The following is a 23,701-nucleotide window of genomic DNA, read 5'->3' on the forward strand; positions in this document are numbered from 1 at the left end:
GTACATAGATACATGTAGTATTGTTACGTGTCTTTTTATGTTTCTTCCCATCTTTAGTTTTGCCACAAGATCGAGAAGTGATGATGATGAGGGAAGGTATTTGAAGGGAAAAGATTCTTTTTTTGATAAGTTGCATGATGTTTGCCTGAATGGATCTCGGAGATCTGAATACTAGAGGTTCGACTGAGGGGTACCCAAGGAGCTAGAACCAAACATGTTCTAGAGGCGAGGGAGGTGATTGGGCGCAGGGTTGTTTAGACATAATCGGACAAGGAGAGTTTTTTTTACTTGCAGCTTATCCCAGGAGTTACATAGGTCGCACTGCAGGATGTCGCATGGTAGAGTAGCAACGGTGACATGCTGTACTCGACGGATATGGGTACATTGAGCTTTACGGTTTTATGGTAGGTTGTGGTGAAAGTGACAGTCATAATGGTGGTGGTGCGTGCGTCTGGTGTCTGGTGTCTGGTGTCTGGTGTCTGTCTTGTCTGGCGTCAGAAGGACCAGCGACCGTCAGAAAGACTTCCCGCTTGAGTTACAGCAACCACTTCCAAGTTCCCATATTTATAATTTCTTCCCTCCCCCTTCCCTCCCTTTATATTTTTTTTTCTAACCATCAGCTACTAATTATTCTATATTACACCTATTATTCTTTACTACTAGTGCCATCTCACCTAGCTCCTTCTAACCCCTCTTATCTACGGAATTCATCTCATCTTCCCCACTTCGTTTTAATAGTAGCAAAGATGGTCCCACCTGCGCACTCTGCTGCCCAGGCGACTTCACATTCTCCCAAAATGTCAACAGCTCCCTCAACGTTCCATCGCACCACTTGTCACTCTCCTAGTCATCTAAGCACCCTCTCAATACCAGATATTTCTGAGGATTTGATGTCTCTAGATGTTGGCGGAGGCCCAGCCATTCCAATCGTCTCTCCTGCATCTCCTCCTGTAATGTCTGCTGCTCTCAATCCCGCCCACAGTCCGTTGCCGATTAAGCAAACACAGCACTCGTCGATTGCCAAATCTGTCATGAACACACCTGCGATGACTCGAACCAATTCCGGTGGGCGCGATATCGACCACCTTGCCCCTCCCCCTACTTCTGCAGCTATTGGACTAGGGTTAAACTTTTCGGATACGCCAGCCGCTACTGCTCCAAATTCTCCAAGAATGTGAGTTTCTTATGATCTTATGACTCAGTTTAAGGAATTCTTCGTATTGACAGTAATCCAGCCGGGCCACCACCTTAGATATTCCGGGTCTCACAAAATCTAAAGTGTCGCCAGATGGCCGCATTGCAAACCGTGATATCGGTGCGAAGCTTGTTATCGTAATGGTTGGACTTCCGGCTCGAGGGAAGAGTTACATCACAAAGAAGGTGGCAAGATACCTTAATTGGCTTCAGCATGACACCGAGATCTTCAATGTTGGCAAGAGAAGGCGTATTGCTGCTGGCGCTCCGGATGGTTTGGTCTCCACCTCAGGACCTGTCACGGCGGCGAATCTGCTCAAGTTGTCAAATACCTCATTTGCCCCACTCCCCCCTCCAGCTAATGGTCACAAGCGCACCGATTCCACTGTTAGTGATATTGCAGGGGGATTAGACCAATCTGCTGCGTTTTTTGATCCAGCGAATAAGGCTGCTGCAGAGCTTAGGGAGAAGGTTGCTTTGGAGACACTGGATGAACTTCTAGACTACGTGCTGCATCGCGGGTCTATTGGGATCTTGGATGCCACGAACTCAACCTTAGAAAGGAGAAAGGCTATCGTAGATAGAGTGAGAGAAGTTGCGGGAAAAGAGTTGGGTGTGCTATTCTTGGAGAGCGAGTGCCATGACCAGCAATTGCTTGAGGCAAACATGCGCCTGAAACTAAGTGGTCCAGATTATAAAGGCCAGGATCCAGTGAAGGCATTGGAGGACTTCAAGAAACGAGGCATATTTCCCATCGCTGAGCGAATACTAGGAGCTATCCATACTAACACTTCTTTCAGTTGCTATTTATGAAAAGAACTATGTTACCCTTGGTGAATTCGAGGAAAAACAGGGAATGCAGTATATCAAGGTATCATTAATTGACCTACTCTTTAGAGTTCTGGTAAACTAATTTGTCTTCTAGATGATTGATGTTGGGCGCAAGGTGGTAACCCACCAAGTTAAGGGCTTTCTTGGCGCCCAGACTGTTTATTTCCTTTTGAATTTCAACCTCGCTCACCGTCAGATCTGGATTACTCGCCATGTAAGGAATTCATTTTCGTTGTTTAAAATTGGTATTAAAGAATCTGCTCTAACAGAATTTTTTAGGGGGAATCCACCGACAATGTGCTTGGCAAAATTGGAGGAGATGCTCCCTTGAGTGAGGAGGGAAAGAAATATGCAAAAGCTCTAACATCTTTCATGGAACGTAAGTTTTCGAGAAGCTTTAGATCAATTCTTCTTAAGCTAAATCCTATTTTTGTAGATCAACGTAGACTTTTCAGGCAACGTCAATTACAGAAACACGAGTCCGCACACATGCCCCCTCGTGCCGGTGATATCACACCTCCCAACCCTGAATATTCCAAGGGAGATTCAATGGATGAGGATGGCAGGCCTGCAGAGAAGAACTTTTGTGTGTGGACATCAATGCTTCAAAGGAGTATCCAGACTGCCCAATACTTTGATGAGGAGGAGTTTGACATCAAAGAAATGCGGATGCTCAATGAGCTCAGCGCGGGAGTGGCTGAAGGAAAGACGTATGATCCCCGTTACCTTAATATCTTACATATTGGCTCATTGAATTAACAACATCTCGTGTCTTTAGATACAATGATATTAAATCCATATGGCCAGATCAGTATGCTTTGCGGAAAGCAGATAAGCTTCATTATCGCTATCCCGGAGTTGGCGGCGAATCATATTTGGATGTTATCAACCGTCTTCGTGCAGTCATCGTTGAGGTGGAACGTATGACCGACCATGTGTTGTTGATTGGACACCGAGTCGTTGCAAGAGTCCTTCTAGCATATTTTCTTGGATTGGACAGAAAAGACGTTGCCAAATTAGACGTTCCGTTGGGCAGGATTTATGGTCTTGAACCGGTGAGATGCACATTTTATTCTATTGTCAGTTTTTGCAGCTATACTAACTTGTAATAGAAACCTTATGGGACTCAATTCAATACGTATCAATACAACCCCGAAACTCAATGGTTCGATCAAATTCCAAATAGCCAGCTCATGAGCGAGGAAGGAACGCTTGTCAAGGTCAACAATTAAGCCACTAAGTTCTAATCGTCTCCATGAGCGGTGCTATCTGGAATTACTCGTTTTCTTTTAACATCTTACCTGGGTCATTTTTGTGGGTTTCTTTTTTCCTTTTTTCCTTTTTTGCGAAAAGAATGTGCGTGATGGATGGGAAAGCAGACTAAAGCCGTTGTTCTGTTTTGTTCGGTTTTGGTGGGCGTTTGTGATATTGATTCTTTTCTTTTTTCAAAAATTCCTCCTCCTTTACAATCTCCTTCATCTCTCTACGAGATTTACATGTACAACTACATATCTCTCAAAAACTCTCTACTTCAAGTTTCTTTCTTCCTTGGTCGGTCTGTTAAAATGATGTTTTTGCTCTGCGTTTAGGAATAAGCTTTTTGTTCGCATTTCTTTTTCCCAGGGAATTTCTGATCACCCTTATACCCGATTGGTATAGGCTTTTTTCTTTTATGGCACGCCACTTTTCTAGCGTTTTATATTTTTCTTTTTCCATGTCTTTCCTCAGATTTCTTTTAGATGAGGTTGGGAACTTGCGGTCAGCCTAGACTGAACCACGATTCTTCGGCGGGGACTCGATCTTCACAGTGGTTGCTCCGTTAAGGTAGATAGATGGTGGGGTTAAATGTCGTGTTGTACCAATGAACGTCACGTGCCTTTGTGCGTCTGCATCTAGCCAACAATATATTCTGTCTTTTTTTTTGTTTCAAACCGGGTGGCCCTGAAAAACAAAAACACTAGCAAATGGGAGCAAGATGAGCCGAGCCGTCTATCTCATCACTCATCACTGTAGAAACACTTTCGTTTGCCCGGGGAAATTCCTCTGCCCTAGCTCGACAAGATGCAGTCTTCCAGAAGGGTTTGGCCACATGTAGTTTGGCCCTCTTTTTTTATTCCACCCCGCGCAATTCTCCGTTATTCAACTGATAGAATGCTCCAGAGATGGAGATTGCTGGCTTCGGTTGAGATCGGGACCATGGGTTGTCCGTCGCCCTTCTTTGCTTTTTTGTTTCCCCACAATCAAACTTCAGTCTTTCGTGGAGGCGGGGGAGAATAAGAAGCTAGGGTGCAACTCCACAATATACTTTTCGTAGGTAAAAAAAAGTGAGGAGAAAAGAAAACATGTCCTGTTTTTGAATTCATATTCTGCTACGTTTCTCCTGATATACATGTTTTCCCAAAGACCCCCCCCCCCAATCCACCTCCACCCCATCTCTCCACCTAGGACAATAACAGACCGCAAAGTTAGTTAACTAGTGGTTGATTGGTGGGTTAATATAAAAAATAAGGTTCATCTTCTCTTCAACGCCTGTGTGTCTGCCTGTGGTTGATGATGCACGACGATCATCCATCCAGCTATCCCCACGTACGTTAATGTTCCACTTTTCTACCGCATTTCCCGAAGAGAAGAATCCACAGAAAGTGTGTATGTGTGTGTGTGCAAGAGAGGAGATTGACAGCTCCCTAGATAGATTCCAGGAAGACAGGATAGGATAGAAGGAAGGACTGCTAATGAATAAATAAAGGCAAAGCTAGCCCGTCTGTAAAGGGGACGTAAATGAAATAATAAAAAAAAATAACAAAAAAAAAAACGGAAAAGACAGAGAAAAAACATAGAAACGCAAAATTCGAAACTGCCTGGCCCATGAACAAGAATAACAACAATAAACTCGAAACAGTATAAAATCGCGTAAAAAATCACAAAAAGCCACCCATTTTGTTTTGCCGTTCCCATACCATCCACGAAACCCCCAAACCCAATTCTCTCTCTCTTTTTTTCGTTCTTTCTTTTTCTGCTTTTTTAAAAAGGAAATCCCCCCCCCTCGCTTCTGATCGGTGTTTTACAAACCAGTCTTAAAAATAAATAAAAATTGATGAAAAGCCTGGAAATAATAAAAAGTTAATGACCGTCACGGATAAAAAATCTGAAGTGAACCTCTCCCCCCTTCTGTATTCACGCTAAGACCTATTGACAGTCCTTGACATCCTCGCACCTTCAACCGCTAGCTTGTCGGCCTGAGAATTCCCATCATTATGTCCAGTATGACCCTGTACCCATTCGAATCTCGTTTGGCTACCATACTCTACTCTCTCCTTGACCTTTTCCAGGATTTTTTCGATCAAATCTTGATTTTCCACAGGCCTTCCCACACTCGTAATCCAATTGTTTTTTATCCAGTTGATGTGCCAAACCGTGACACAATTGATGGCGTATTTGGAATCAGTATAAATCAACACCTCACGGTGCAGTGGTGCAACATTGATAGCACGGAGAATTGCGGTAAGCTCAGCTCTCTGATTTGTCTGACGAGGACCTATGAGGGGTTCAGAAATGTTTCTGGAACTTGAACGTTAGTAAGTATGCGCATTGGAGCGATCAATGAAATAGATATCCCACCTCGCATCCCTGTCGCCGAACCACACGCCAACACCAGCCATAGCTGTATCTCTACCATTTCCGAGAGCACTCCCGTCGGTATAAATCCTGAGGATGGAGTTCTTTTTCGCAGTAACCCTCGGCTTCGGTTTTTTGCGCTCCGCCTCCTCGGATGTAGAGCCGTCGTTTTCCTCCCTCGGATCTGCCAAAGACACACTGGGAAACTGTTGTTGGTGCTGCATATGCTCCACGGGGGAGACGCTTTCCTGCTGCGCCAAATTGTTTCCCACGCTTTTCCTCTTCTTTGGAGCAGGCGTGCTCTGTTCCGGGTCCGATGAAGACCCGTCCCTGCCAAAGCTCTTTACGCTCTCCCCCGCACCGTTCCTGGCAGCTTTTTCGCGCCCATTAACGCTCACCGGCGATCCCTCACTGCCACCAGACCCACTGCCGTTGACAAAGGCCTCAGCTTCCTCGCGGGTAGGGAAACATCGGACTTTTGGTTTCTGAACGCCGACGACTTGCTGCTCAGCTGAGGCCCAATCAGTGTATACGCCGGGAGTCTTGCCGCTGCGAACACCGTAGAATTTCGCTGTATATGAGGACGATGCAGGATCGAGCGAGGGATCAGTCCCTGAAAGGAACAGCTGCGCTTCTTCCTCGGAAGGGAATGACTTGACTATGCAATATTAGGTTGTGGATCATACGACGGAAAAGCTAGTGAACAACGCACAGGAATTGATTGAAGGGGGAGGGGGGGCTTTGAGAGGGAGGGGCGGTCCAAGGAAGCTACATACATTTTGCTCCCTTGAAACCAGTGATCTGCCCTAGACAATCCTTCCAACTGGTGTAAATACCAGGGTTAAACCCGGTCCGTACCGCGTAGTACTTCATCTCTCCGGCCCTCTTCCTCTTGGTACCCGCCGCCCCGTCGCAGACGGAGGCGCTCTGAACTGATGGTGAAGCCACTTCGAAAGTTCTAAGAGGGTTATTTTCTTTTCCGAGACGGAAAAGCTGCGATCCGCGGAGCAGAGAGCTGTAGTTCTCGTTCAGTATTGAACGGAGTGTATAAGACCGCAATGACACTTTGAAAGAGAGAATTGTGTATCTTAAAACTATGGACAATTACTCACCAGAGGCAAGATTTGTGGGAGGAGGATATGGAGGAGGAGGGGTAGTTGGTGCTATGTACGGAATGTGGAGGGGTGGTTGTGTATGATGCCGGCTAGTGGTTGAGGGAGGTGGAGGAGTTTTATTTTGGTGAGACGCGTTTTGGGGGACAACAGATTTTTTCGACTATTCTTGCAATGACGTAGAATGTACCTGGTCACGGTATCGATAGAAAAACAGCACTCGGAAGTGTGGGTTGAAATGTATTGCCCAGAAGCAGCAGCAGTAGGTTGCAGTAGCAACTCCGCCGAGATTGTGAGATGATAAATCAGTATACTTTTTTTTTTTTTTGAGATATAAAGATTAGAAGTGAGGTTTGGGAAAATATGAAGGAGAGAGAGAAAATAGTTGTGGGTAATATTGGAAGTAACGGTAGTAATAAAAAAAAATCAGTCTAGCAGTCTCCTGCTCGCTCTGGGTAGACGATTCCCCCCTCCTTTTTAGCTGTTTCCCAAGCTGCACTGTGCAACTCACACACCCACCCACCACCACAGGCAACACACACCACTCACATACCTAGAAGAGAGGTCCCGGGGGTGGGTGGAGCAGACCAGACCAGAGAGGGGGGGGGGGGGGTTGCGTTGCAGAAGGGGGGGGGTTGTTTGGACTGGGCACTAGCTAGGCTTTTCCGCTTCTTCTTCTTTGTTGACCACCCCCCCCCCCCCCCCTCACACCCCCCGGAGTCACTGCGGGGGGGGGGGGGAAGAAAGAGAGAGGGGGGGGTTACGATTTCTCGGCCAAAGGGGAAGAGGCTTGAATCGTCAAATGACCTCAAAAAAACTTGGCCAGATGGAAGAAGGAAGAAGGAGAGGAGGCTCTTTCCCTATCGATGCGCGGATATGAGAGGTAGCAGATAGTCTACATGTGCATACATATGCGTATACGCAAGAAGAGTAGACGCACGAGGTGATGCCTTCAATTCTTTTTTTTTTTAATCCTACGATGCCGATCGTTCTATCATCGTTCGTTGATGTCCGTTCGAGTCAATCAACCTGACCATCTTTTAAACTAAGAAAAGTAGAGAGTACTAGCGCGCAAGCCCAAAAGAGAATCGAAAGGTAGTAACGAAATAAGGAAACAGAGTAACTACATGTACATAAGTAAGTAGGGATGAATGGCGATATGACCACTCTACCAGTAATAACCAGTAATAACCAGTAACAGAGAGAGTGAGAGAGAAAAAGGAATAATGAGAGAAGAGGGGGGGGTGTTAAGTGTAAGAGTGAATATGGAGGAGGATGAGGAGGGGGTATGCTTTTTTACGATCCATATCACAAGTTCGCCGGAAGAGGATGGGGCCTGGCAACTGCGGAGAACACTGTAGAGAGTATGTTGGCGCGGGCGAGCAAGCAGCCAGAGAGCGATGGAAGTGGGATCAGCTTATGATATAGGACATACGCGTGCGCGGCCCAGTCAGGGATAGAAAAGTAAGAAAAAAATAAGTTGCTCTGGGACTTTCAATCCGTTTGGACCCGTGGAGATGGGGGAGTTATGGACTGAGAAAGAAGGAGAGTGAAAATGGGATTACAATTGACCCATCCATTTCCATTCCATAGAGGGGGGTGAGTGCACGAGTAGAGAAATCGACATGGGTTCCAACTATTTACTTTTTCTTACGGGTTCTGGCCCGAAAGGTGGACTATGTAGTAGCTCGTCCCTTGCTGGTTCTCAGTGCGTATCCCTTCCAAATCATAAATCATGGCGGGGAAGAGTAGGAAAGGGAGGAAAGAGAGAGAGGAAGGGGGGGGGGGGGGGGGGGTTGGTTGTGAGGGGAGGGGAGGGGGGTCGGACGCTGAGAGGAGGAGGGGATGGAAGACATCATGAAGAGAGAAGTGCGTGAGAAATGGTGCAACAAACCGGTCCTAATCACATTGAGGAGGCGAGTAGTGGAGTACCTACTCCACGAGTCTACTCCCATCTACATCCTGCAGTGTGCCCGATCCGCCATATCGTCTCTCCCGTTCATGTACAGTCAGGTATTTTGATACGGTACCAACAGTCGCGGCAGGCAGGCAGGCAGTCGTTATTCGCACAACCCCCGCCTTCGCGAATTCCTCCCTGGTCAACTTCCCAACTCACACGCCCCCCCCCCCCCCTCATCATCATCATCGTCTTCCTCCTCCCCTCCTTCACTTCCAACCCTCCCTCCCCCTCCCCCTTAGTTAAATAACAACCTACCAGCAGTAGCAGTAGCAGTAGCAGTAGCAGTAGCAGCAGCAGCAGCAGCGACCAATGCACCCCACCAAACAAATATTGTTGGAAAACGGCCCCCATCTATCATCACCATCATCGATGAGGACTGGCCATTGAAGAACATATCGACCCGGGGCTATTGTCTCTTTCGGCGTTAACCACCTCTTTCAAACAATTCCTACCACCCTGCGAGCTTCGAACCTTTCGATCAAGTATTCAGATCGCCTACATATACTAGCCTTCCACCCCCCCCCCCCCCCGAAAAAAAAAAAAACCTCTTCCCAAAATTCAAGTCACGATGCCCAACCTTCCCTCTGCCCCCCTACCTCCAGTAGTTGAGCGATGGGGGATGGGCTGCGAGCTCGCCGGTTCCCAATCTACACAAGCTCTCCCAACATTCCCTGCAACTATTGCTCTATTAACCTAGCCCATATCACCAGCTCCTATCCCGATGGCCCTGACCGTACGTTCGCCTGAAAAAAAGTAAACAGCATACTGGGCTCGACATCATTGCAAATCTAAAGCCACTAAAATAACCGAGTCTTAGCATATGCAATAGTACCGATTAGATATACCTATAGAACCCACCTCCACCCCTCCCAAAAAAAAATCCCGTAGAAACTGCGGAGGGTAAGGGTACTTGTTAGTAAAGGTAGTGGAGGAAGACAGGAGGGTAAGGGTTACTATTACTACCAGTACCCTAATAATCGTGCCTTCGTTCCGTAGATATTCCATGGCACGTTTCCGATACAAATTCCCCCTCAATCAAAGCTCTTTCTCTTTCTTGTTCGGAATCTCAGGGCAACCGAAATGAAGGTCCGGAAGGAACAGCGAGAAGGAACAGCAAGAAAGCCCCGATTCAACTAAAGAAAAGGCCAGATCGGAGTACGGAGAGCTACTAACTAACCCTAACAACATTATTTACCCCTCCGGATGCGGTAAAAACGGTTTTTTACTAGAAAACCTAAATCACGTGAAAACCAGAACCGAAGCTTATTCATAGCACAAGACATCACTCACACTGACTGGCCAAGGAGCTTTTCCGAAATAAGCGAATGATATTGTATCCAAGCCCTCCCTTCTTGAAATAATCGAAATAGCTATGCTTCACTTATGATAATGAACGAGGAGGAGGAACAAGAAGAAGAAAAAAAATCCTCGGCATTAGTTATATAATATCGTCATTGAGAATAATAAGAAAAAGGGGACACCTATATAAACGCCACTGTTCGCCAGTGCAAAATACAAATCGCAAAAAGAAATCCACCACCCATTAACAAAAAAAAAAAAAAGTAAAGGTGCAGAAAAGGAATGCTTCGCCGTTCCTTTGGAGGCCGTGATACACTCGAGGAAATAGAAAGAAAAAACAAAGGGGCAAAAAAAAAAAGAGAAAAAAACTCTTGGTATGTGCAGAAAAGTATACAAGAATGAGAAGAAAAAAAGGAAAGGAAAAGAGAGAGAAAGAAAGGAAGAAAAAAAAGATTGTAAGAACTCCGGGTCATCGATCCCTCTATGCCTGTATTTTACCCTCGCAGCTAACCCTGCCCATTTCTGTTGACTATAATTCCAATGTCCATCTTTCCAAAACAGGAAATCTTAAAAATTATAGTGCCTCCATGTAATGGCCTTCGATAAACAAAATGAATGTGCGTAGAGCTGAACGCTTTACCGGTGAACCGCTTCCAAAAACAAAAGAAAGAAAAAATCACCCCTAAAACTTTCTCAGCCACCAATTAAACTTCCACCGCGCCTACCCTGGTCGTAGGCGAGTCATCCTTAGTCTCCATCGTCTAATCCTCGGTTGCAGAATGAGTTGCATAAATAACATTTTATGCCCCCCGTTACACCCTCAAAATAGCATCGGCATGTTCGATCTCCTTTCCCTTTCCCGTAGAAGGCATATCTGACGAGTCGCACCCGCTGTCAGGGCTTTGTGCACGCATATCTGGATCAAGTGAATCTCCGGCTTCTTCTGGTATGGCTTGGGTGACAGTTCTCCGAAAACTACGGCCCCTGGCATCCTTCCAGGCCTTACTACTTGGTGCCGCGGTTGTACTAACACGGCCATTGTCTGAACTTGATCCCCAGCTATGTCTCTTCCAGTCCTCAAGATAGGCAGGCCTTATACGCTTTCCAGAGCCGCTAGTGCTGCTGTTTTTCTCGTTAGAAACTTCTGGTTTTGAAGTCGGATAAAGATAATATCCGTATCCCGCTGGATCCGCTCCGAGAATTGACATGCGTTCTATTTTTTGATCTTCGGTGTAACCACCAACACCATCGGGTTTTCTGCCGTCTGACCGTCTGCGGAATGTTTTTGCACGTGCCAAGGAACTGGAAGATCTTGGTCGCGGAGAAGAAGAGTTCGATTTCGGCATAGGAGGAAGCGGTGGGAGATATTCTTGCGTGAGGTCTGCAAGATCTGGGTGGGACTGGCTACGGCGCAGGAAGTTTCCCAGTGAGCTCCTTCTCCTTGGCTGGTGGTTCTCGTGACTCTGACTTGTCATTGACCTTGGTGGTGCAGAAGGTAGGGTGTATGGTGAGTGGGCATCCATGACACTCGACAGTGGTGAGGGATGTTTTTGGTAGCTGTCTGTTGGCCTTTTGACGGGCTTTGGAAGCTTTGTAATGTTCGGCGATACCTGCTTTGGCGGAGAAATGGGTTCCACTGGGGTATCTGCTATGGTTGTTGCCGAACCACCACCCATAGTAACTATTGAGGCAGATGATAATGACTTTATCAAGATTGACGGGGACGAGTTTGAGGGTGAGGTTGCTGCTGTAGATGCATCTGACGTAAATTCGAGTGAAGAAGCAGACGAATTCGACGGAGATGGTGCATGACGGGCAAAAGGTGGCTGTACCTCTGCGGGTAGCGATGCAGTCGATGAGGTTCGAATGGTTGGGAGAGCTGGCTCCGAATTTGCACTTGAACTTGAACCTTCACTGTCTGAACGCTCCCTGGTAGGTCCGGTGGGTAGTGATGCTGTAGAAAATCCAAGATCCTTCGAAGCAGGTCCACTGATGATAGGATTGGCGATTTCGGCTTCAGCAAGCACAGGTGTCTTCTTTGAAAATTTCCAAAATGAAAACATAGCTCTTAGGCTACTCCGTTTCTTGACAGCTTGGGAAGCATCTTTGGTTCCGGCAGGGACTGACTTGGGAGATCGAAGTTTCGTCATTTTGTGTGATTTGTATTTGTTCTTCCTCTCTCTCTCTCTCTCTCTCTTTTTCTACTTTTTTTTTTCTCCCTCACTATCTGTTTTCCAAACCCTTCTCTCTTTTGACCCACTCTTCTTTTTTCTTCTTTCCCTGTCTCGATTAATATAATTGTTGTAATAGTAGTGGCAGTATTGGATATAATAGTGGTGATAGTGGTGTGCTAATAATATGAGGGTTGTCGTTACTGCTGTATGGGAGCGAGTGATACTTGTACAGCTGCCGGATACTGGCAATTGATGGATTAAGGTTTATAGAAACGAGGGTAAAGTAAGGCAACTAGGCCGGAAAGCAAGCGAGCGAGGATGTGGAGATAAATAGGAGAAAAGGGAATGAAAGAAAAGAGTGGACAGGAATGGTTAATATTAGAGAAGAGGAAGGACAGGGAAAACAAGGAAGTCACAAGCCTGGAACAACTAGTAATGTAGTAAGTCAGGCATAATCGAATGGAGTGATGACGATAGCCAAATATGCGCGAACATCTTAGTACTATTTCCAAGGGAAAGGGGTGGTGCATCGACTGGCCTGGGCAGGACAGACAATTACGCGCACCCTAGACAGCTCTAGAGTAACGATTTTCGCCCTGTAACTTGACCCAGGCAATCGGAAAAACCAGCCGAGAAGCAAAAATATCAGACAAGACAAGACAATTTTAAGACAAGTGCACCTTAACAACCACCCACGGAATGATAGTAGATGCACGGAAGGGTGCAACATGATATGCACGGAACAGTGCAACATGGGCTATTAATTGACTGACATTGATTGACCGCACATCTCGCTGCAGCAACCGCCGCACCGCCGCGATCTCATCCAATCAATGATCGCCAAACTAGAGTCGCAATAGACGTGTTCATGGGCAGAATATCACTTATGGCTTGGAAAGTGTAGGCATGTAGTACTGTGAGACTGATCTCTCCTATCCAGATAAATAAATCCTATGTAAAAACATCCTCTCGAGTTTCATAAAGACTCGGGAGTAAAATAGGAATCCATACGGCAACACACACCAACAAGGCCATTCACCAACTCACCTACTACGTACTAGTCTGCCTGCCTCAAACCTTCTGATGAGCTCAATGCAGTCGATACAGCGCACAAAACGGATGGGATACCAATGAGGGATTCGTGGCATGGTGTAGACGGGTTCGAAACAGCATCATCAGACATTATGTAGGTTATAGGAGGGAAAAGAAACCATTGCGAATACGTGAACTCGAGATGGAAATAGAAGTAGAGGAAAATGAGAAACACGCTGCTATCAGTCAGACCTAACGACACGGTACAGACTCCAGAGCCACTGTGGACCGCAGCACTCTCAGATCGCGATTCGTGAAACGAGCCGTGTGGGTGCAGAAACGGCTCGCCTTTCGCTGTATCTGTATAGCTGTATCTAGTGTGTATACATGTCCCTATCTGGTGTTCGGAAATTATAGACTAGTAGCTTGTACCCCGTAGACACCTACTGAAGATAATAACTGATACACATTTTGGATTTCGAGGCACAGGACACAGCAGGACGTTGCCTGCTGCCTGCTGCTTGTTGCCTGTTGCTGCTGCTCCAGCCAGCCAGCCACAAGGCCAATAGGTACATACATGTACCTAGGTGCTACTATAGCAGCTGAAATCATGCAGTACTCCCATGTGGGATATTTGAGATTGGGATTCAGATATCCTACATAAATATACTTAGTGTGATACTCTTCTAGGCCCAGGATGCCCCACGGTCAGGGAGTTGATGCTGATAAGGAAAATTTGATTCGCTCCGGCGCCAATTTATCCGCCCTTCCTCATCCTCCGAAGGCCCGTGATTCGGGACTCGTTTCGAAGAGGCCCCTGCAGTCGCAAATCTTGATTCGCGGAATGTGCCGTGCGGTGCGGTGCGATGAGGGAGGGTTCTTCTGCTTTCGCTTGTCATGTCAACGTCAACATGGGGGCTCCTAAAATCAAGTAGGTAGTCTAGTTAATCCGTTGCGCACTCACAATTGACGATGCCATTTTTATTTACTTTTTCAACATCATGATCAAAGCACCATGCATGTAGGTATAGAATATCAGAGTATGTACTCTGGATAAGAAAAGTATCCAATGTCCGAAGCATATCACAGTTGAATAGTAATGATTTACAGTATAACGCCTTCATTTATATATTTGTAAGTACTTTATACGTACCCCCTACTGATCTTGGCCTTATACCATACCGAGGAGCACTCCTGCTCAGTAATATAAACCACACGAATGTAGGTATAAACGGGGCCAGAGTATATAATTACATCCGCTATTGTCAGTATACTACTAGGTTTGTTCATCGCGCATAAATACAGGTATTTCTGCTCGTTAAGATTTTGAAAGGAAGCTGCTCCATGTAGTATCGCCGTCACTGCCACCTATCCGGTAAGATAAGGAGCGACTCACATCATCTTGCATGTCTAGATACAGGCTACACTTATGCTTTCGAAAAAAAAAAAACAAGAAAGACATCCTGCTGTTTTTATATTTATCTTTTCGCCAATCATTCCTAATAGAACCAGGTACAACCGGCGTAGTGAGGTTCTCCGAAGCCTAACCCTAATATTCTCCGATATGATTGTCTGCCGCGTTATCTTTTTTACACTCAAAGTTTTTTTTTTTCTCCCCACGCTCAAATCCCACATCAGTTACTCTTGTGAGTGTCACGTATTACTTGGCAAATAGGGTAACTTTCGTCACCGTATCACCTTGATTCGACCCCCGAGATTCCGCCTTCAGTTTACCCATTCACATCCCTTCCTTCTTTCCCTTTTCTCCTAGTGTCGCACCCAAGATGCGCAGACTACTTAAGCTTCTTCTGCACCACGAATACTACGCTTTTAAAACATATCCAGTGCTTTAGGGGCGTGGCCTTATCTGCAGTCATCAATTCGTGTCGCGCCGGCGAGTATTCGTGCTCTTGTTGCCCTTCTTCGGATCGATTGTGTATTTTTTTTCCTTTTCATTGATAGCATGATGTTGATTGACAGCGCCAACAAAGCCCCCCAAGCCTCGAACGTGTCTATCCTCAATCACGAAAAAAAACATGCATATCAGACAAAAGCGCTTCGCTTGTGCTGTTTAACCACAACTTCGGACAATCTTCCGCCTCATGTTCACTCAATCTACCGATAGGGTTGGGGAGTGGATCCACTTCAGTCTCGAGGTGAGACATGCGCATCCTAAGCAAGGCATCCACGAGTCTTTTTACTATTCATTGTGGTAATTCGCTGTTTTTTGATTCGCGATATCCGCCGACGGGGGGGAATAAGTCGTCATATCTATGGAATTGAGGATTTGAACGGATTTATAAAACAGCCCTATCCAATAGTTTGCCAAAGCTCAGACCCTCCGGAGTTTTTGCTTTCACGGGAATTGAGGGTAGAAGTGCTTCGAGGAGTTCGTCCGTGATCATCGAGAGAAGCAGAGCGAATCGATCAGATTTCAGCTGAAGGATAAAGAAATGACAATTTCAAGCGGCTGGACAGAAATCGAATTCGTTTACCTGTCAAAAAACGACTGTATTGGTGGGCGTCAAAGGGAGTGGACCCATAGAAGTAAGTTTGTCATATTCTGTATATAAGAATACGGATTCTACTTGACAGAAGCAAACACGATGCCTTGCACAATCCACCATGTCCTTTACGTCAGTCAGAAAAACTCATTCGAAGGTCGTAGATTTCGACATAGAGGTACTAAACGATGCGGCCTTTGAAACAACACCGCATGTTAGCATCACAGGATATCACTCGTTTGACCAAAGCTTGATACCAGGGGCTGTCTTGGTATTTGATCGGCAGGTATCTACAAACACCAAGTGGACTTATTTTGATTTAGTCCCGATTCTGCTTTCAATGTGCATGAATGATCTCAAAATTTACCATTTGGTAACGACTTTGATTCGCCTCTCGCCAGCCACAACTGACAGATTGGCTCGGATCAATATCCCTGTAATAATTCGATCCTTTACGTCGAGGCTACTAGTACTCTCTAGAACGGAGTTGTCGGCACCAAGATAATGATACCCGAGTTCTGGCTTTCACCGAGCCTCCACAATTCTCTACCGGATCGCCACTTGCCATTATCATGGGTACTAACAGGTTCGATAACTGGCGACATACGCGTACCCCCCGAGGGAAATGTGCCCTAGGGCTAAAAAGTAGTTTTTTTTATAGGGCCCTCAGTTTACTGCACGTGTAAAACCTCCCAATATGGTATACTATGCAGCCCTGGTTGTGAGCATAGATAGGGTAGATTCAAGCCGCCGAATCATCGGTTTTGAATTATCCAGGTGCGGTCAGCTCAGCCCGCCCAGCCATCATTATGATAGCGTCAAAGCAAGCTGAAAATCCTACATGGTAAAGGCAATAAGTAAACAGAAATACCTAGGATGCGATTATAACCTATGACATGAGGAAGAAAAGCACACAAAGTTTCCTCTTCTTTCCGATTTTTTTTCTCGCTACGTTTTCCTATCGAGTGAGCTCCTTGCCTACCAGCCTAGCATTCAATCTACATACATACATGTATTTCTTGGCTGCAGGTCTGACAGCCAGTTTTTGCATAGTGGGGGGCCCAAGACTCGGTGCATAGGGAGCTCGTTCAGCAGACCTATGGAGTAGATACAGTATTTGGCATTAAGTTTCTAATGGGTATCTTCGTCTATCATTTAGCGAGAAGAGCACTTCTGAGATCATCTTCCAATAGGCCGATCCAATTAATGCCCTTTCCCCGCAGTGCGCAGAGCAAATTGGCCCCCACAAACACTACATGAATGTACTCTACTCTGATCAATCCCGTGGGGGCACCATGCTTCGATAGTGTGTAACCGCGGGAATCGAGGATTATGTTGCTTAATTCAGAGCCTCATCAGCAGGGCGATAGCTGACAGCTACTGGCTGCATAGCAGAATCCAGTCGCCGAATTTTATGGGTTTATGGCGCCCCGCATGGGGATAATCCGATTCGTTCGCGCTTATCTCGCTTCCGGATTTCGGGGTCTATATATGCGGCAGTCATGTAAGAGACTAACCAATCTTACTTGCACCATCTTCGAGTGCTCGTACGTGATTACACAATTAATTCATAAGAACATAGGGTTTGTCTATGATCCAAGCCATTGTCTAAAGAGGTGCAAGGATGAGTTATACTTACAAGCCTTATCTGATAACAATTAACTAGCTGTCAGTTATGGCTTTCAAATAATGTCCTCTACTTGGAGTCTTGTGGAAAATGTCAACGTGTTGAGCTGTCGTGATTGGCGAATAGCGTTCACATCTAAGATCAACCTCAGAGATATGGAGCCTCATGCAAACAGCGAGCTGACCATAAGGGGTGCGCACAAGACTAGGTCTCATGCTCATATATTGAGTGAAGGTAGTTCCTTGATGCTGTAGAATGCGTCTGGGGTTTAAATATATCCCCGCACGCTTTATGGCCTCTTTATGCTATAAATTCGGTTGGACTTCACGGGAGGCGACAGAATGAAGGCCGACCTAGTTTACCTGTATGGAGTGTACTCGATATCCGATTGAGTAATATTGGGATAGATACATTGTACGGGTATGCAAATATCCTCTGATTCAGGGTTATTGGGGTATCCGGCAGGGCACATAGCGGTGCGTCCTTTGGGCTGAACTGAGGGGAGTCCAACCGGGTCAAGAGTTCTATTGAAAGGCTTGATTTAGACAAAAACCGATCTTCTGACTGAGTTAGCAGCCATGATATAGGTGAGGGTTGGGGCTATTGGTCAGGAAGACAATCGCCGAGCAAAAAACACAGAAATGTGTTTACAAAAAACAGCCATATCTATCCTGCCTCTGTAATTAATCGTATAACGTAACGGTGGGGGTCTAGAATGAACCACATGTACTTAAAGACATATCGAAGCTTTCTTAGCGCATTAAAGTTAGCCATCACCTTGCAGCTAAACATAGCAACGGCCTCCAAACATTCCACTGATGTCAGCTTAGTGAACCGGATATCAGTATCAAGTGCTGGTGCAGTCTGTGGTGGCAGGTTATGCTCAACACAAGCCTCGTAGGATGCCTACATTCCCTGATAAGAACGCCAGTTAAGTAATAGGTCGGGGATATCTTCACATAAAGCTTGTAGGAATTGATCATTTCCGGTTTCCTCTACATGCGACCACAGTGTCCCTTACACCCTCGAGTCATGATCATCATAACTAGCTGGAAATCAGGTTCTCGGCGTTCCTGCAGTTGGGGAACTTATGCGGGGGCATCACGTGTTTGTTTCACACGCTGGGGAGAAAGGAAAGAAGGGGTTTGGGCTGCATCTCAACATGCAAGGTACCAATCGCTGTAAGGGGAAAAAGGGCTGTCTGGAGATTAGGTTTCATCCGAGATGAAGAAGCTCTTCAGCATAAAACAAGTACAGTGGTAAGTAAAATGGCATTTTTTGTATATCACGACGGAATATTAGACATTTATGCCCAATTTCCCGCCCCACTGCGGTATTTTAGAACGATCCAAGACTGGAAATGAGCCTATGTTAATCAAAGTTGTTGACACATAAAGGAGGCATGGAAGGGGTTCTGTGAATTCGGAGGCGGACTGTTCTCCTCATAAGTCATAACTTATAATTGGTCGGCCCCCTGGAGTTTTCTCATTTTTTAAAACTGTTCCCTCTTTTATTAATGTGGTCTATATGAGCTTCATCCTAAGAAATTGGTTTCGAAAGAGGTGTGAAAATAGGAAAGACAGGAAGACATCTCCTAGAGCATCATATATTCGTTTAGATCAACCCCCAAGGATACCAACATTTGATACGACTTCAACGCAGAAACTTGTAAGTAGTCACTTCATTTAGAATTTGGTTTCAATCATCCATAAATACCTAAATCTAACCTTGACAAACAGATTCCAGAGGGTATCTACCGGTAATATATTTCATCTATAAAGCCAGATTAAATTTTCAACAACAACTATGCATCGTATCATTGCCCACGCGATCCATGCCTTGCTCATGAAGCGCCATGGAGTAGTCACGCATGACGATGATTTTGAAGAAGATCATCTAAACGATCTTTCCGAACATTTCCATACCATGATGCCACTCGACCCTGCCGGCCCCCCATATAGACCTTCATGTGGTGGGTCGAAAGAGGTTGGCGTCGATTATGATATCAAGTTACATCTTGCTTCTCTCCTCGTATTACTAGTAACAAGCTCTGCTGCCGCTTATGCGCCAATTTACATACGATATCTGATTAAAAAAAATGCACGTACTGCCGACGCCCGAACCAGCGATCAACTCCACGCGGAGGATGGTATCTCGATCATGACAGGAACGAAGGAGAGAGTGACTGAGATTGCATCGAATACATTTCAATGGGCATTATGGGCTACTAAACATTTTGGAACTGGTGTCATTATCGGGACCGCATTTATACATGTAAGTTCTTACTATTCTTGTCTTAATCAGCTGATCGAGTGATATACCATGACGACATAAAGTATACTTCGCAGCATTTTTGTTTCTAAATTTGATTTAATGAAATATAGATACTACCTGCAGCGCATTCTTACCTTACCGCACCTTGCCTCCCCCCTTTCTTCACGACCGATTACCCCTCTCTGCCGGACGCTATCGCAATGGCAGCCATGTTCGCGATATTCCTTATCGACTTTTCGTCCAAAAGTTGGGTCGAATCCCTTCATGACCAAGCTACAGCAGATGCCGAGAAGAATGCGGGATTATCTGAAGAATACGAAGCACGCATATCCGACCCGGCAAACATTGACCGATCGTTGTACCAATCCGAAGAGAACGGATCCGTTCTGGTTTCTTCATATCGGCATGCGTCCAAGGAAGTCACCCCAAATGATATGAGCGCGGTTCATCAGGACGACCTTCTGACGATAAATCAAACACCACCACTCACAGAATCTGAGATTGCAGAGATTGCTGATATGGATGCACATCAGGTTGAACTGCGCTACCATAGGCAACAAGAGTTGTTATCAACTCTGATTGTAGAGGCCGGAACATGTTTTCACAGTATTTTCCTTGGACTTTCTTTGGCTTTATCAACCGGGGATGGGTTCACGGCGCTTTTTATTGCGATCGTATTCCATCAAGTATTTGAAGGACTGGCTATCGGATCTAGGCTAGCGAGCATCGACCTCGATAACCATAATTCAAAAGATTGGAGCTTGTGGGTTTGCTCAACAATTTACGGAATTACTACCCCGATGGGCGTCGCTATTGGCATTGCGGTCAGACAGGACTATGATCTCGCGAGTGAGAGATCGCTCATCTTGACGGGAGTATTTGATAGTATGTCTGCTGGGTTCCTGCTATATGGTGGGCTTGTGGGATTGCTGAGCCGTGACTTTTTACAGTAAGTATTCCAGCTAAGGGGCTTAGGCAGTGCTGCAACATACTGACAAACAAATAGTGGTGAGCTGTCAAGGTCACCAGCTAGAGTGCGTATGGCGGCCATTTTCTTGGTCAGCTCTGGAATGTTTGTTATGGGGTATGTACTCTTCGGGTGTTTTCTTCTATTTAATACTGACTTTTTTTCTTCTTCAGGGTTCTTGGACGTTATGCTTAGAGGTACCCTGGTGACGAAATTACAATTAGCGAGCCGGGTTTATGGTTTATGGTTGGAGGGATTTGTCACTTGGATTGATTAGCTCTAGATATTGTTCTGCGGACTGTAATGTTTCGTCAAGATTACGAGTAGTTATGATTGTTTTGAATTATGAATAAATGTGAATCCCAGCGTCTTGATAAAGTCTGACATAATCCACTCACCCTTAAAACACCGAGTGATAGCCTGTGATCTTCAAATGGTCCAACGATGTGCTTAGTATTGGGGTTTGTTGACTCTCGAGTCCCATTAAATTTTTTACTTACATACATGTACAATGCAGAGAATGTAGTACAAAAACGTGCCGAACCATTCAAACGGTCTAAAGTGGGACACGCATTCAGGCCAACCATCCCTCTCCTGCCGGTAATCACAGAGCGGCCCAGGCCAAACCAACCAACGACCGCCCCACCCACTCAGCCAATCACTTACACTCAGGTACTGCCAGCAATCCATCATTGATTTTATTAAACACATCAAGAACCATCAGTAACAAAGCAAACGTACATACAGGTTGAACCTCATCAAATCCTCTGGCGGGAGATTCAAGCGGTGTCACGCACGTTGCCTAGAGCAAGCTCACCTAGAAATAATAACGGTTTAATGGATACCCCCATCAAAAGTATCTATTTCCCAAAAGTTCAAACGACGCAACAAGAGCTATTTTGATTGAGCTAATATATCTTAGATAAATCATCTGCGCCTGTTGTGATCGACAGACAGGATCGATGGCCACCCCCAACAAACCGACCTTTATACCCTGTGCGACCAGATTTTTTGGAGGAGCCGTCCAATATTAATACCGGAGGGAATAAGGCATCCAATGTACCGCAAGAATTTAAGGCATCCCCTCCGCTGCCGCAAAGGCCTGGCATCGGCCGCGGTATCGGGCGACTTGCGGGAAGTCACCCAGTACTTTTTCAACCAGGACCACAAAATTATCCTAAGAAAAAATTAGCGACAAGCATGCAACATCAGAATACGAACCTCAAGTCTTTTCTTCTCAACACAGTTTCCGACTTTGAGTCTTCGACGCTAAACTCTGCCAGAGCCACCACAGCTGCCACATGTAGCGGTATTTTTGAGCAGTGGCGATCAGGGGAGTGCAGAAGTGTCGAAAAAAAGATGAAAAATACAAATTTTCAAAACGGCTCGGATTCAGATTCAGACGGGGGCGTTACTCTGGCTGTACAGGCTGCTTTTTTGCAACAACCAGGCACCGTAGGCCTTTCTCTCCGACCCGTGGCCCCAAAGCCCAACATAGAACCCCAGAAGCAGGAGAAATCACTACATAGAGAACATGAATTGAGACAGCAGGGGTTGGAGCCCGAAAAGGCCGTTAGGAGACCGTCCTTGAGACCACAGCCCTCGTTATCTTCTCACATAGCAGCAATACTACAAACTCCAGGAAGTGTGAACTTTATGTCTACACGTCGTAGAAGCTCAGTTACAACCGCCACTGCTCCCAGTCCAAGGTTCTCTAGCTCGGCTAGCTCGTCCACGACGTTTACTCCCGTTGAGCTCGAAAAAAACGAAGATAAGACCCTTGATGAGCCTTCTGGGAAGCATTCAAGCCCTATTGAAGCTCTATATAATCTGCCCAATTCTGTTTTCACTTCAAGGGAATTGGTCGAAGATAGGTTTCCCGGCAGGTTCACCGACCCCGATAACGATTTATACTGGAATACACCGAGTACACAGCCGGTACAGCTCAGCAAACCTCCACAAAAACCCCTACAAAACCCTTCACAAAATTCCATACAATACAAGCACCCCGTGCCTGTAGCTATTACAAAGCAAAGAGATCATAGATCATCAATAACAACGCCGCGGAGATTCCGCGGGCTGAAAGACGGCGACATTGTCGGAGAGGAGGCACCGGAAATTCCTAAGGAGAATAAGGGTCGACGCATGATGGAGAAGATGGGATATAGGGAGGGCACTCCACTCGGTATCAGCGGTGATGGAAATCTGGAGCCTGTCAAGGTTGAAGTTAGGGTTGGGAATCGTGGGTTGGGCTTGTCGAAGGAGGACTTGGCAAACAGGGCACGGGAAGAGCAAGCAGTTAGAATTGAAAGGGCGAGGGATATAGAACAAGAACTGCTGGCCAGGGTGGCCCAAACGGAGAGGGTGGCCCGGATGCACAGGGCGAGCTTAGATGCTGCAGTCCAGAATCATGCGTTTCACCAACAATATCAACATAACCCAGTAATCCTAGGCCCAATAGATCATACAGCATTCGCTCAACAAGGACAGCTTGAAGAGTTTACTATCCCAGGACCTGCGCAAATCGTGAAATACACCATGGCCACGCCTTGGGAAATTCATAAAATTCGGGAGCGGGTTACTCAGATTCTCGGCAATCTCGATGCATGTGGGAGTCTTAGCCCGGTGGAGAGTGCATCCGTCCTTTGGTCAAGTATCAACTGCGCGGTAGCGGATCTACATCAATCACGATTTGGATTCCTGGTAGATGCCGAGTTGACTGAAATAGTTAGGAGGGGATATATGGGAATAATCGTTCAAAGAGAGCAGACCGGGGGTGGGTGGTGAAATAAAAGAAAGGACCGAGTGGGATTAGAATTAGTTTGATTTCATTTTTAACTTTGATTTTTAATTCTCATGATTGATTCTCATTGTTAGTTCCCATTTCCCATTTTTAGTTTGAAACCTGATTGATGAGATGATTGTCTATAAATTAGCATGAAAATCAGAAATGTCTCTATCAGACATTTTGTCATCACGATATGTATGGCAAATTGGAGACGGAACCTTCTTGTGACAATAGAGAAAAAGATACCGATTAGGGTGTATTTATAACAAACCACAAGTAATATATAGCCCTACTAATGAAATTCCAGAAATGAAATGTGCTCCC

At 45.8% G+C, this 23,701-nt stretch overlaps 5 protein-coding genes across 5 annotated transcripts; 3 read left to right on the forward strand and 2 right to left on the reverse strand.

Annotated features, from left to right (window-relative positions):
• Positions 1-746: 746 nt before the first annotated feature.
• On the forward strand, positions 747-3,257 carry LAJ45_06500 (uncharacterized protein; the record flags this gene model as incomplete). Its single annotated transcript, XM_046116064.1, has 8 exons — positions 747-1,174; positions 1,236-1,936; positions 1,995-2,065; positions 2,120-2,239; positions 2,305-2,404; positions 2,462-2,735; positions 2,804-3,080; positions 3,138-3,257. 8 exons carry the CDS (start codon positions 747-749, stop codon positions 3,255-3,257), a joined length of 2,091 nt encoding a protein of 696 aa, XP_045970725.1.
• A 1,947-nt stretch (positions 3,258-5,204) lies between these two features.
• Positions 5,205-7,789, reverse strand: LAJ45_06501 (uncharacterized protein; the record flags this gene model as incomplete). The annotated part of the gene is made up of 5 exons (XM_046116065.1): positions 5,205-5,589; positions 5,644-6,298; positions 6,417-6,655; positions 6,753-6,803; positions 7,731-7,789. The coding sequence occupies 5 exons, from the start codon at positions 7,787-7,789 to the stop codon at positions 5,205-5,207; spliced, it is 1,389 nt and encodes a 462-aa protein (XP_045970726.1).
• Positions 7,790-10,823: 3,034 nt separating this feature from the next.
• On the reverse strand, positions 10,824-12,161 carry LAJ45_06502 (uncharacterized protein; the record flags this gene model as incomplete). Its single annotated transcript, XM_046116066.1, has 1 exon — positions 10,824-11,219. One exon carries the CDS (start codon positions 11,217-11,219, stop codon positions 10,824-10,826), a length of 396 nt encoding a protein of 131 aa, XP_045970727.1.
• Positions 12,162-19,154: 6,993 nt separating this feature from the next.
• On the forward strand, positions 19,155-20,784 carry LAJ45_06503 (uncharacterized protein; the record flags this gene model as incomplete). Its single annotated transcript, XM_046116067.1, has 4 exons — positions 19,155-19,622; positions 19,733-20,571; positions 20,629-20,706; positions 20,763-20,784. 4 exons carry the CDS (start codon positions 19,155-19,157, stop codon positions 20,782-20,784), a joined length of 1,407 nt encoding a protein of 468 aa, XP_045970728.1.
• A 309-nt stretch (positions 20,785-21,093) lies between these two features.
• On the forward strand, positions 21,094-23,376 carry LAJ45_06504 (uncharacterized protein; the record flags this gene model as incomplete). The annotated part of the gene is made up of 3 exons (XM_046116068.1): positions 21,094-21,261; positions 21,337-21,445; positions 21,512-23,376. 3 exons carry the CDS (start codon positions 21,094-21,096, stop codon positions 23,374-23,376), a joined length of 2,142 nt encoding a protein of 713 aa, XP_045970729.1.
• Positions 23,377-23,701: the final 325 nt, after the last annotated feature.

This window comes from Morchella importuna (genome assembly GCF_003444635.1).
Source record: "Morchella importuna strain M04M26 chromosome Unknown Morimp01GS019, whole genome shotgun sequence".
Taxonomy (NCBI): domain Eukaryota; kingdom Fungi; phylum Ascomycota; class Pezizomycetes; order Pezizales; family Morchellaceae; genus Morchella; species Morchella importuna.